General features: G+C 39.4%; 1 protein-coding gene and 1 pseudogene across 1 annotated transcript; both read left to right on the top strand.

Annotated features, from left to right (window-relative positions):
- The first annotated feature begins 7479 nt into the window (after window positions 1–7479).
- Window positions 7480–11018, top strand: LOC101970798 (bcl-2-like protein 1). Its single transcript, XM_040288957.2, has one exon. It carries the CDS (start codon window positions 7794–7796, stop codon window positions 8493–8495), a length of 702 nt encoding a protein of 233 aa, XP_040144891.1. The 5' UTR covers window positions 7480–7793; the 3' UTR covers window positions 8496–11018.
- Window positions 11019–12384: 1366 nt separating this feature from the next.
- LOC101970516 (akirin-1 pseudogene) lies at window positions 12385–13535 on the top strand (annotated as a pseudogene).
- The last annotated feature ends 642 nt before the right edge of the window (window positions 13536–14177 follow it).

Below are 14177 nucleotides of genomic sequence, written 5' to 3'. Positions count from 1 at the left end.
GTACCAGTGTGCATTCCCAGCAGTAGTGAATGAGAATTCCTGTCACTTCACATTCTTGCCAGTGGTGTTGTCAGTGTTCTATATTGTACCCATTCTAAGAGTTGTGGAACAGTATCTTGTTTTAATTTGCATTTCCGTATGACATAACTATAGCATCTTTTGATGTCTTTATTTGCCATCTGTATATCTTCTTTGATGAGGGATCTGTAAAGGTTTTGATCAGGTTGTTTTTTTTATTATCGAGTTTTGAAAGTTCTTTATGTATTCTGGAAAAATCTTTTATCAGATATGCCTTTTAAATTTTTTATTTTCAAATTATTTCCTTTTTAATTGATGAACATAATTTTATATATTTATGGCTTATAATATGCTTTCATATTTATATATACTGTCAGATGGCTAAATCATGTACATTAACATATGTATTGCCTTACATGATTAGTATTTTTCATGATGAGAATATTTAAAATCTATTCTTTTAACAATTTTCAGGTGTAATTAATTATAGTTACCATGTTTTAAAGTAGATCTTTGAGCTTAACTCTTCTTGTCTACATGAAATTTTGAATACTTTGACTACCTTGTGCACAGTACTCCTATAGCTCCTGGTAATCATGATTCTATCTTGTGAGTTAAATACTTTTTAGATTTTGCCAGTAAGTGAAATCATGTGGTATTTGTCTTTCTGTGCCTGTTTTATTTCACTGAATTTGACATCTTCCAGGTTCACCCATATTGTCATAAGTGACAGGATTGTGTGTGTGTGTGTGTGTGTACAGGATATATATATATATATATATATATATATATATATATATATTTCATGTGATATATATATATATTTCATGTGATATATATATACACACACACACACAGAAATGTAGGCACATATATATTTTCTTTATCTATTCATTCATGGATAGATACTCAGTTTGACTGTATATATTGGCTCTTGAGAATGCTGCTATAATGAACATGGGAGTACAGATATTTATTTGACAGACTGCTTCTTTTTTATAGTTAGCAGGTATGGTTGAATCACATGCAGTTCTAGTTCTATTTTCATTTTTTGAGGAAACTCCATACTATTTTCCAAAATGGCTGTACTAACTGACATTCCCACCAACAATGAACAATTGTTCCCTTTTCTTCACATCCTCACCAGCACATTCTTTCCTCACTTTGATAAGTAATTCCAAGAGGTGCAAGGTGATAGCTCATTGTGATCTGCATTTCCCTAAGGTCTAGTAGTGTTTAGCATCAATATGCCTGTTGGCCATTTGCATGACTTCCCTTGAAAAGTTCTATTCAGGTTCTTTGCCCATTTTTAAATTCAGTTGTTTTGTTAATATTGAGTTGTTGACATTCTTATTTAAATATTAGTCCCTTGTTTGATGTTTTGTCTGCAAATGTTTTTCCCATTCTCTAGGCTGCCTCTTCACTATGTTGATAGTTCCCTTTGCTGTGCAACAGCTTTTTTAGGTTGATACAATCCCATTTGCTTATTTTGCTTTCATTGCCTATATTTTGGGCATCATGTTTTTTTTTTTTTTAAATAATAGCTGAGAACACTATCAAGAAAGTTTTTTTCCTGTTTTATTCTACTAGTTTTATGATTTTAATTTTTAACTATTTAATCCATTTGCACTGGTCTGTGTAGATCCTAATACGCCTGATTGCTTGTTTGTATGACAAGAAAATGTTTAGGTTTGTAAGAGATTACTTAACTGTCTTCCAAAGTGAATGTACCAGTGTGCATTCCCAGCAGTAGTGAATGAGAATTCCTGTCACTTCACATTCTTGCCAGTGGTGTTGTCAGTGTTCTATATTGTACCCATTCTAAGAGTTGTGGAACAGTATCTTGTTTTAATTTGCATTTCCGTATGACATAACTATAGCATCTTTTGATGTCTTTATTTGCCATCTGTATATCTTCTTTGATGAGGGATCTGTAAAGGTTTTGATCAGGTTGTTTTTTTTATTATCGAGTTTTGAAAGTTCTTTATGTATTCTGGAAAAATCTTTTATCAGATATGCCTTTTAAATTTTTTATTTTCAAATTATTTCCTTTTTAATTGATGAACATAATTTTATATATTTATGGCTTATAATATGCTTTCATATTTATATATACTGTCAGATGGCTAAATCATGTACATTAACATATGTATTGCCTTACATGATTAGTATTTTTCATGATGAGAATATTTAAAATCTATTCTTTTAACAATTTTCAGGTGTAATTAATTATAGTTACCATGTTTTAAAGTAGATCTTTGAGCTTAACTCTTCTTGTCTACATGAAATTTTGAATACTTTGACTACCTTGTGCACAGTACTCCTATAGCTCCTGGTAATCATGATTCTATCTTGTGAGTTAAATACTTTTTAGATTTTGCCAGTAAGTGAAATCATGTGGTATTTGTCTTTCTGTGCCTGTTTTATTTCACTGAATTTGACATCTTCCAGGTTCACCCATATTGTCATAAGTGACAGGATTGTGTGTGTGTGTGTGTGTGTACAGGATATATATATATATATATATATATATATTTCATGTGATATATATATATATTTCATGTGATATATATATACACACACACACACAGAAATGTAGGCACATATATATTTTCTTTATCTATTCATTCATGGATAGATACTCAGTTTGACTGTATATATTGGCTCTTGAGAATGCTGCTATAATGAACATGGGAGTACAGATATTTATTTGACAGACTGCTTCTTTTTTATAGTTAGCAGGTATGGTTGAATCACATGCAGTTCTAGTTCTATTTTCATTTTTTGAGGAAACTCCATACTATTTTCCAAAATGGCTGTACTAACTGACATTCCCACCAACAATGAACAATTGTTCCCTTTTCTTCACATCCTCACCAGCACATTCTTTCCTCACTTTGATAAGTAATTCCAAGAGGTGCAAGGTGATAGCTCATTGTGATCTGCATTTCCCTAAGGTCTAGTAGTGTTTAGCATCAATATGCCTGTTGGCCATTTGCATGACTTCCCTTGAAAAGTTCTATTCAGGTTCTTTGCCCATTTTTAAATTCAGTTGTTTTGTTAATATTGAGTTGTTGACATTCTTATTTAAATATTAGTCCCTTGTTTGATGTTTTGTCTGCAAATGTTTTTCCCATTCTCTAGGCTGCCTCTTCACTATGTTGATAGTTCCCTTTGCTGTGCAACAGCTTTTTTAGGTTGATACAATCCCATTTGCTTATTTTGCTTTCATTGCCTATATTTTGGGCATCATGTTTTTTTTTTTTTTAAATAATAGCTGAGAACACTATCAAGAAAGTTTTTTTCCTGTTTTATTCTACTAGTTTTATGATTTTAATTTTTAACTATTTAATCCATTTGCACTGGTCTGTGTAGATCCTAATACGCCTGATTGCTTGTTTGTATGACAAGAAAATGTTTAGGTTTGTAAGAGATTACTTAACTGTCTTCCAAAGTGAATGTACCAGTGTGCATTCCCAGCAGTAGTGAATGAGAATTCCTGTCACTTCACATTCTTGCCAGTGGTGTTGTCAGTGTTCTATATTGTACCCATTCTAAGAGTTGTGGAACAGTATCTTGTTTTAATTTGCATTTCCGTATGACATAACTATAGCATCTTTTGATGTCTTTATTTGCCATCTGTATATCTTCTTTGATGAGGGATCTGTAAAGGTTTTGATCAGGTTGTTTTTTTTATTATCGAGTTTTGAAAGTTCTTTATGTATTCTGGAAAAATCTTTTATCAGATATGCCTTTTAAATTTTTTATTTTCAAATTATTTCCTTTTTAATTGATGAACATAATTTTATATATTTATGGCTTATAATATGCTTTCATATTTATATATACTGTCAGATGGCTAAATCATGTACATTAACATATGTATTGCCTTACATGATTAGTATTTTTCATGATGAGAATATTTAAAATCTATTCTTTTAACAATTTTCAGGTGTAATTAATTATAGTTACCATGTTTTAAAGTAGATCTTTGAGCTTAACTCTTCTTGTCTACATGAAATTTTGAATACTTTGACTACCTTGTGCACAGTACTCCTATAGCTCCTGGTAATCATGATTCTATCTTGTGAGTTAAATACTTTTTAGATTTTGCCAGTAAGTGAAATCATGTGGTATTTGTCTTTCTGTGCCTGTTTTATTTCACTGAATTTGACATCTTCCAGGTTCACCCATATTGTCATAAGTGACAGGATTGTGTGTGTGTGTGTGTGTGTACAGGATATATATATATATATATATATATATATATTTCATGTGATATATATATATATTTCATGTGATATATATATACACACACACACACAGAAATGTAGGCACATATATATTTTCTTTATCTATTCATTCATGGATAGATACTCAGTTTGACTGTATATATTGGCTCTTGAGAATGCTGCTATAATGAACATGGGAGTACAGATATTTATTTGACAGACTGCTTCTTTTTTATAGTTAGCAGGTATGGTTGAATCACATGCAGTTCTAGTTCTATTTTCATTTTTTGAGGAAACTCCATACTATTTTCCAAAATGGCTGTACTAACTGACATTCCCACCAACAATGAACAATTGTTCCCTTTTCTTCACATCCTCACCAGCACATTCTTTCCTCACTTTGATAAGTAATTCCAAGAGGTGCAAGGTGATAGCTCATTGTGATCTGCATTTCCCTAAGGTCTAGTAGTGTTTAGCATCAATATGCCTGTTGGCCATTTGCATGACTTCCCTTGAAAAGTTCTATTCAGGTTCTTTGCCCATTTTTAAATTCAGTTGTTTTGTTAATATTGAGTTGTTGACATTCTTATTTAAATATTAGTCCCTTGTTTGATGTTTTGTCTGCAAATGTTTTTCCCATTCTCTAGGCTGCCTCTTCACTATGTTGATAGTTCCCTTTGCTGTGCAACAGCTTTTTTAGGTTGATACAATCCCATTTGCTTATTTTGCTTTCATTGCCTATATTTTGGGCATCATGTTTTTTTTTTTTTTAAATAATAGCTGAGAACACTATCAAGAAAGTTTTTTCCTGTTTTATTCTACTAGTTTTATGATTTTAATTTTTAACTATTTAACCCATTTGCACTGGTTTTTGTTGATGATATGAGGTAATGGTCTGAATTTCTTTTCTACATATGGATATGCAATTTTTCTGTATCACTTTTTGAAGAGACAGTATTTCTCTTGTTATATGTTTTTGATAACTTTGTTAAAGATTAAGTAAATGTAAATGAGTGAATTCATTTTTAAGCTCTTGATTGTATTCCATATGTCGGCCTTAGCAGGCCTGAATCCTGGATCCAGGGGTATGGAACTGGGTCCTGAGTCCATAGGAGTCAGCTTGGTACTGGGGTCCACTGGGTTAGGCCTGGAGGCAGGGTTCATGTGAGTATGTTTGAAGCCTGGTTTCATGGGAGCTCATTAGATTTTAGGGTTTACCATTGTGGGCCTGGATCTTGGGTCTGTTGCAGCAGCCTGGCCCAGGAGCCTGGCAACACAGGGATTTGTGTGTTACTGGGGCAGAGCTCATGACTGGATTCACAGGTGCTGTCCTACATTCTTGGGCCATTGTGGCCAGCTTTGAGCCTGAAGCTATGAGGGGAGGTCTGGAATATGAAGTTATGGAGGCCAGCCTAGCTTTGGGGCAGACATGATGTTAGAGTCCACAGTAAAGTTAGGTGCTCACTTTTTCCTCTTTATTGATATATAAAGCTCACCATTTGAAAGGATCCAATTTAGTGTTTTCTTTTAGTATTTTAACAAAGCCATGCAATAGCAAGTACCATCTAGTTCCAGAACATTTTCATCAACCTGAATAAAAACACTGTACTTATTATAACCATTAGCAGGTACCCTTATTAACAGCACTCTTCAACCCCTTTCTCTGTATCCATAGGCAACCAGTAATCTACTTTTTCTCCATATGGATTATCTTATTCTGTACATTTCATATGGTCTTTTGTGTCTGACTTCTTTTACTTAGATGATGCTTTTAAAGTTCATACAGGTAATAGTGCTAAGAATGTGGAAAAACAAGGATCATGGTTAAACCAAAAGCAACACTATTATTTTGATCCCAATTATACTTTACAGTCCTAGTAGTGTACTTTGTAGATTTCCTTCTTGGGAGAAGGATGTTTAGAGTCTGGTTTTGGCCCAGTTTATTTTCTCCTGAAACCAGTTACATATTTTACTTCATGCCCAATCTATAATAGTCATGGAGTACATTTGTTTCATGAAAGAAAGTAAAAGGCATGAATTGGAAAAAAAGACTATTATTTACTGAGGGCTTATTATTTCCCAGGATTTATACATACATGATTGTATTTAGTGTCATAAAAACTTTATGATATAAGTAATTGGTGTATTTACACTTTTATGAAAGCATGCCCATATTTATACAATCAATAAATGGAGGAGTTATGTAATACATACTATATTCATTATAATGCAACATATCCAATAAGAATTTTAAAATATTACTGATAAGTAACATAAACTATATCAGAAATAATAACAAATATAGCATAATAACAATATTATAAATGGAATAAAACTAATTATACATTTCTCAATAGGTTTGTACTACCTAATTACACATCACAGTTGTAAAATAAAGTTATTATTGAAGACTTCTTTTTAATAATTGGCTCCTTTTGAATTTACCTGAGCCCTGCACTCTTGTAAAACAGAAATAATTAAATATTCATTATTCTTTCTCTTCTAATAAAGGATTTACTTTAAAGACCCACATTTTCTGAATACGACTTAGACACTTAGATAAGACATATGGAGGGTCTAGGATTGTGGCTTAGTAGTAGAGCGCTCCCCTAGCACAGGCGAGGTCCTGAGTTCGATCCTCAGCACCACATAAAAATAAATAAATACAATAAAGATATTGTGGGCTGGGAATGTGGCTCAGGCGGTAGCGTGCTCGCCTGGCATGCGTGCGGCCCGGGTTCGATCCTCAGCACCACATACAAACAAAGATGTTGTGTCCGCCGAAAACTAAAAAATAAATATTAAAAAAATTCTCTCTCTCTCTCTCTCTCTCTCTCTCTCTCTCTCTCTCTCTCTCTCTCTCTCTCTCTCCCCTCTCTCACTCTCTCTTTAAAAAAAAAAAGATATTGTGTCCAACCACAACTATTAAAAAAGAGATATATGGACTGTTCCCCTTGCTTACCTAATACTATGATTTGGATTTTGGATGAGTGTTCCCCCAAAGGTCCATGGGTGGTGCGGAACGTATTGCGTCAGCGTGCAGCGACCTGGCAACCTGGAGACCTGGTGACCTGGCAACCTTGCGACCTTGCGTGCCTCCTCCATCTTAGAGAGGGCACGCTCTATAAGTGCAGGGTTTGAGCACAGGTGCTCACCCAGATCCTTCAGAGGGCGCCAGGAGAAGGACGCGGGAGCTGTGGAGGAGTTAGGACCTCAACAAAGAGCGGGCCATCCTCTCAGGCGGAGCTGCAGGCTGAGGCTCCTTATTGGGAAACGACCCCGCTCTTGCTCCTTAGCGGGAGTCAGGCGACTCAGGCCTGCCGGCGTGAGGGGCCCTGAGCCCGGCCTTCCTCCACGTTCTTAGGCGGACCCGCGGCAGATCTCACGCTCCTCCAGAGAGTCAGCAGCGGCCCCAGAGGGGACGTCTAAGGAACATTATCTTGGCTTTTCATCTTAGAAGAGAATCATTAAGCAGAGACCAGATTCAGTGAGTGAGCGCGTGTTTTGGACATTGGACTGGTTGAGCCCATCTCTATTTTAAAAATGTCTCAGAGGAACCTGGAACTTGTGATCGACTTTCTGTCCTACAAGCTTTCCCAGAAAGGATATAGCTGGAGCCAGTTTAGCCATGAGGAAGAGAACCGCGTTCAAGGCCCAGAAAGGGCTGAATCAGAAGAGGGATCCAGCAATGCCACCAACAGCAACCCATCCCGGCATCAGGGGGACAGGCCCATGGTGAGTGGAGCCGCTGGCCATAACAGGAGTTTGGATGCCCCAGACGTGATCCCCATGATAGCAGTGAAGCAAGCGCTGAGGGAGGCAAGCGACAACTTTGACCGGCGGTACCGGCAGGCCGTCCTTAACATGACAGCAGAGCTCTGCCTCACCCCAGAGACAGCACATCACACTTTTGAACACGTAGTGGATGAACTCTTCCGGGATAAGGTAAGCTGGGGTCGCATTGTAGCCTTTTTCTCCTTCGGAGGAGCACTGTGCTTGGAAAGCATAGACAAGGAGATGAAGGTGTTGGTGTGTCAGATCGCAAGTTGGATGGCCACTTACCTGAATGATCACCTAGATACTTGGATCCAGGGCCATGGCGGCTGGGACACTTTTGTGAAACGCCATGGGAAGAATGTGGCAGTGAATAGCCGGATGCACCAAGAGAGCTTCAACTATTATTTCCTGATGGGCATGACTGTGGCTGGCGTGGTTCTGCTGACCTGGCTGTTCAGTTGGAAGTGACCAGACCCTGACCACCCACTCACCCTCCCACCTTGCCCCACCACATCGCTCTGTCCAGCCACCATTACCCCAGGAGAACCATTCATTACATACATCTACGCCCACCATCCTTCACTGCTTTGGACCTAATACCTGGTTTCCTGCAGTTGGTTTTCTAGAACTACTACACTTCTTTGACAGTTACCTTCCCACATACCTCAGTTATCTTGGCATCAAAGTCTACAATATTTTCCCCAAATCTGTCCCATGAAGACTGAAAGTGTGGTTTTTGACCCTCTTCCCCAGAAAAAGACTAGATTGCCTTTGTTTTGATGTTTTTAGCCTTAGAGTTGATTATCATTACCCATCCCTCTCTGGACCTGGGCCCCTATTTCTTCTATCTCTACCCCCTAGAACCATTTAAAAATGAGGCTACTTTTGGCTAATTAGGAATTCAGGCTGCTTGGGATAAAGCAGCCAGAATCAGGACTTCCTCCCCCACCACTGGCCTGGACAAAGTCCCCACTCCTAGTGTGAATGTTTTCCAGAGGCCTCTGCATAGAGTCTAGTCCCATCTTGGAGAGAGGACAATATAGCTCCAGGAAGTACTCCATGCAAAAGCTAGCATGGTCCTTGCAGTTTAGCACCACCCTAGTCCCTTCACCTCCTTTCCTGGCTCCCAGGACCATGAACGAGTGACCACCTGGGCCCAAGACTGTTGCCCCAGATATATTTCTCAAGTAAGCTGGGTTTGCATTGTGGCCTTTTTCTTCTTTGGAGGAGCACTGTGCGTGGAAAGCATAGACAAGGAGCTGCAGGTATTGGTGAGTCAGATCGCAAGTTGGATGGCCACTTAACCTGAATGATAACCTAGAGACTTGGATCCAGGACCACAGCGGCTGGGACACTTTTGTGAAATGCCATGGGAATAATGTGGCAGTGAATAGCTGGATTCACTTCCTGCAAGATCATCCTGTGGCATCATTGTGTTGGGTGGCTGCCCATCAGGTACAGGGATTCAGGGACCTCACCCCAGAGTTAAAGGGGAGATTAGGGAGCAGCAGTAGGAACTCTGGGGTCTTCCCTACCTCAGGAAGGAGTGGCAGGAAAGAGACCTTGGTGTGCAGGACAGTGGGTGGAGGGCCGATTGGAAGGGCCTCTCTTGCCTGATCAGGTAGATATTTCCCCTCTGTCCAGCCTGAGCATCAGGGCTGCCAAGGTCAAAGTGACCTGGCCAAGACCCCTTCAGGCCTCCCTCGGCTACAGCCTTGTCCTGTCTCATCCCTGCAGGTCTCAGCACAGCACTGGCAACTCCAGGCTCTCTGCTATACATATTCCTGCCCCTGGTCCCTGGCCCCTCAGCGGCATGTCGTGTGGACAGCACTGAAGTGGCCCATGGAGTTGGCAGGGGTGCTGAAGTGGCCTGTGGTGTTCAAGGAGGCTCTACTGAGCCCCGATTCCCTAAAGCGGATGCACTGTGCCCTTCTGCCTGGCCCTACTCTGAGCCTTTATTTCTTGTGAAGATGAAATACTATTTTTGTTAAGCATGTGTGTATTCATGTATGAGGAGCTGCTGACTTTCTGTGCAGGTGGAGAGTTGGTGCCTGGATATTGGCGTCCTAATGCTCCTTCCCCAAGAAGTTAGTTCTTATTGGGGCTAAGGTCCAGGAAACCTGTCCCAGGGGTCTTGGCTATTGAGGGGCACCTGTTCCTCCTCCCTCCCCCACTTGTCGCAGCTCTTTAAATGTCTCTGTGAAAGTGAAAATGCAGTTCAGTAATAAACTATGTTAGCTCAGTGGGAAGAAAAAAGTTAATATTAGGAGCTGAGGTATAGCTCATTGTTAGTTTATTACTACTTAGAATACATGCAGCCCTGGGTCGAATCCCAAACACAAAAACTTATGATAAGTCATGCAATGTGAATGCTACTATCATTGTATTTAGCATAAAACTTGCCAAAGTCAGTAATAGGGTCTTGAAAACTAAAGAGTAGTTTAAACATTTAAACATTATTTCTGTAGTTTACTATTTCAAACTTAATTTTTCCTTCAGAATTTGTAAAACTGAGCTGGGATTATATCTCAGCATAACACCACTTGCCTCACATGTGAGGCACTGGGTTCAATCCTCAGCATTACATAAAAATAAATAAGATAAAGATATTGTATCCATTTTTAAAGAAAAATACTTTCCTTTAAAAAAAGAATTTGTAAAAGCAAATGATGAGCTTTTAATCTTCGTAGGATTTGGATGATATTAGATTTTTGTACTCTTGTGTTGAAATTAGTGCTTATTGGAAAAAAAATTAAAAATTAAAAATTTTGGTCCTGTAGACAAAACTAATGGGAGGTACTGTGGGGCCCAGAGGGAAGTCTTTAGGTCACTGGGGTCCACTGAGGTCGCAACATAAAAGGAGATTGATTGTTCGAACTTGGTCTCTTCCTTTTTCTGTCTTGCTCTGTTTCTTGGCTTATGAGATGGTTTGTTCCACCCCAAACTCCCACTAATGGGTTACCTCATCAGAAATCCAAAGCAAAGGGGCCATTTGAACATGGAATGGAAATTCCATGGTGATTTGAAATAAATATTTTTTCCTCATAAGTTGTTTATTTTGGTCATTTCATTATAGTAATGCTAAATTGATTAACACACCTAGAACACAAGATTTGAAGTTGTACATACTAAAAAGAACAAATAAACAATTTAAAAACACAATTACCTCAAAAAAAGATCAGATGTGGATCATGTAAATTCCCATTTTTTGTTGTCACAAAAATGATTAGTCTCCACTAATAAATGGGTACAAAATTCCTCTTTATTTAACAAAATTTAAGCTTCTCTTTTCCCACAGGACTCTTTAACTTTGACACATCCTTAACCTTAAACAACATTAGAATCATAGAATTTGGACTAACTCCTCACTAGGGTTTTTCAGAGAAGCAGAAGCAAGTGTGTGTGTGTGTGTGTGTGTGTGTGTGTGTATGTGTGTGTGTGAGAGAGAGAGAGAATTGGCTCATAGAGTTATAGAGGATGAAATGTACAAAATCTGAAAAGTGGGTTCACAAAGTGCCACTTCAGTTACCATTCAGTTAATCCCTATGAGGGGATTAATTCACTGATTGGGGTTGAAAGACGCTGCAGCGCACTAAGAATGGAAGACACCACATGACACAAATCACTGGAGAGGTTCCGCTTTATTACAAAAGGCTGTGGGCTTATATAGATCTAAGGAGAGGTGGCAGGGCTTAGGTAAATGACGGGTCGCCTGTTTATTGGTAAGTTCTTCCAGATGTCAGTTCTGGAGCCCAAGAAGTTAGTTCTTATTGGGGCTAAGGTTTCCTGGCAGTGGGATTTGAATATTGGCACTGGTGGGAGAATTGGCACCAGTGGGAAAGGGAAAGGCAGGAAGAGAAGCTCCTCAGATGCCATGTTGGGGTTTTTGGGGTGTGGCTGCCATTATACCTTTTTCCAACAGGGGTGCCTCTTAAAAACCAATAATATCTCCTGAACGTTCTTGCATTGTCTCACAGGTAAGCTTTTGGGGGATACCTCATATCTAAACCATAACAAGATTCATGGAATAATTCATGCTATATTTCTAGTTAAGAGCTTTGGATGGTAAAATTTCCTTTTTCTTGGGTAAGGTCAATCTTTTGGTATCATTGAGACATTAATTGATTAGATCAATCTATTTTACTCACAGTCTACTGTCTTAAATGTTAATATCATCCTAAATATCCAGAATAATCGTTGAGAGAATATCTGGGTATTATAGCCCATAATACCTTTCCTTAATGACTTCTGAAAAATTTGTTAACCACAAAAATGAAGATCCCTAATGAACTGTTGAATGTTGAATCTTGCTCTTTTTTTGCCCTTGTTTTCTCCTCCCTGTAAATGTCATGGGGGGATGGTGGTTGTGAGTCCCGTTGAGGAGCCGGAGCTTGGGCTGCAGCAGCCACCCCTGGGCCCTGGCCCCTGGCCCCTCTGTGGCCTGGCTTGTGGGGCAGAGCTGAAGCTGTCCGTGGAGTTCCAGGCAGCGCTGCTGAGCCACAGTTCCCTGAAGCGGTGGTGCTGCACCCTTCTGCCCGGCTCCACTCTGGGCCTCAGGACCCCTGATGCGGAGCAGCTGCCTCCACTTCAGATGCAGACTCCACTGCGGACTCTCCAGCAGCCCTCCCCACCTGGCTGCGAGCGGCACTGGAGCAAAATTTTCAGAGCATAAAGCAAGAATATAGTCGTTATCAGAGGTGGAGACATTTAGAAGTTGTTCTCAATCAGAATGAATCTTGTACTTCAGAAAGCCAGCCTCACTCTGAAGCCAGATTTACAGATATGTAGTTAGTGTAGTTAGGTAAATCGGGTCTAATATCGAGTATGATAAAGAAAATGGAGGCCATTGTTGAGAATGGAGTCCAGGAAACCAGAGCAGCACTTGGGGAAATTGAAATGTTAATGTCTCCAAGGCCCAGAGCCCATCCTAAGGAAATGTTAATGAAGCAGCTCCCAGCAAACAGGGAAGTGCTAATCCCGCCCAGATTACTCCTACAGTCCACCTAACTACCACCTTTGGGGCTTCCCACCTGCATTCTATCACTGCAGGATAAAGGGGAACAAAAGACAGGAGTGTGGAAAAGCTGAAAGAAGACCTTAGCTATACAAAAGGGAATACTTCCCCCTTCCCTGAATTCTGTCTTTCAGGTCCCCTTCTTCCTCTGGGGAGAAGTCTTTTCTGCTGTCCTTTAATAAAGCTTCTACTTTCCACTTGCCCCACTGGTGTTATACTTCAGCATTGGGGAAACAAGGACGTGTTACTGGTAAACAGTGGTAACAACTCCTCAGCATTATCAGCACCTGGTTCTCCAAATTCCTCCTGGATGAAGGACCAACCCACCTTTACCCTTCCACAAGTTAGAATACTATGTGAGAGGCTTTTAAGACTATGAAGATAAAATTCTGAAGGAGTATGAGCAAATCCTCAACACCAAAGTAGCAGAACAGTATGAATCTTTTGTGAAATTCTCATATGATCAGATTGAAGCCAGATTTACAGATAGGTAGTTAGTGAAGTTAGGTAAATCGGGTTTAATATCGAGTGAGACAAAGAAAACGGTAGCCATTGTTGAGAATGGAATCCAGGAAACCAGAGCTGCACTTGGGGAAATTGAAATGTTAATGTTCCCAAGGCCAGGAATCCACCCTAAGGAACTGTTAATGAAGCAGCTCCCAGCAAACAGAGAGGTGCTAATCAAACCACCCCAGGCCCTTCCTGCCCAGATTACTCCTTCAGTCCACGTATTTCCCACCTTTTGGGGCTTCCCACCTGCATTCTATCACTGCAGGATAAAGGGAAACAAAAGAGTGTGGAAAAGCTTAGCTATACAAGGGAATTCCTCCCCCTTCCATGGATTCTGCCTTTCAGGTCCCTTTCTTCCTCTGGGGAGAAGTCTTTTCTGCTGTCCTTTAATAAAGCACTTGTGTTGGCATGCTTCTTTGGTGTTATACTTCAGCAGTTGGGGAAGCAAGTAAACACTGGTAAACAGCAGTAACAAGATTATGAGGTAATAAGGGGCAATACCAACAAGCTCTGTATCCTGAAGCTTTGTTGAATTATCTGGGTACCAAGTTTGACCTCAAGAGATGGCTGCTGTACACTTTTTGCAACTGGTTTGATATCACATTTCAGCTCCAAAACTTTGCATC

The sequence above is a fragment of the Ictidomys tridecemlineatus genome, chromosome X (assembly GCF_052094955.1).
Source record: "Ictidomys tridecemlineatus isolate mIctTri1 chromosome X, mIctTri1.hap1, whole genome shotgun sequence".
Lineage (NCBI taxonomy): Eukaryota > Metazoa > Chordata > Mammalia > Rodentia > Sciuridae > Ictidomys > Ictidomys tridecemlineatus.
The sequence above is the reverse complement of the archived record's forward strand: the minus strand, read 5'-3'. Positions and strand labels throughout refer to the sequence as shown.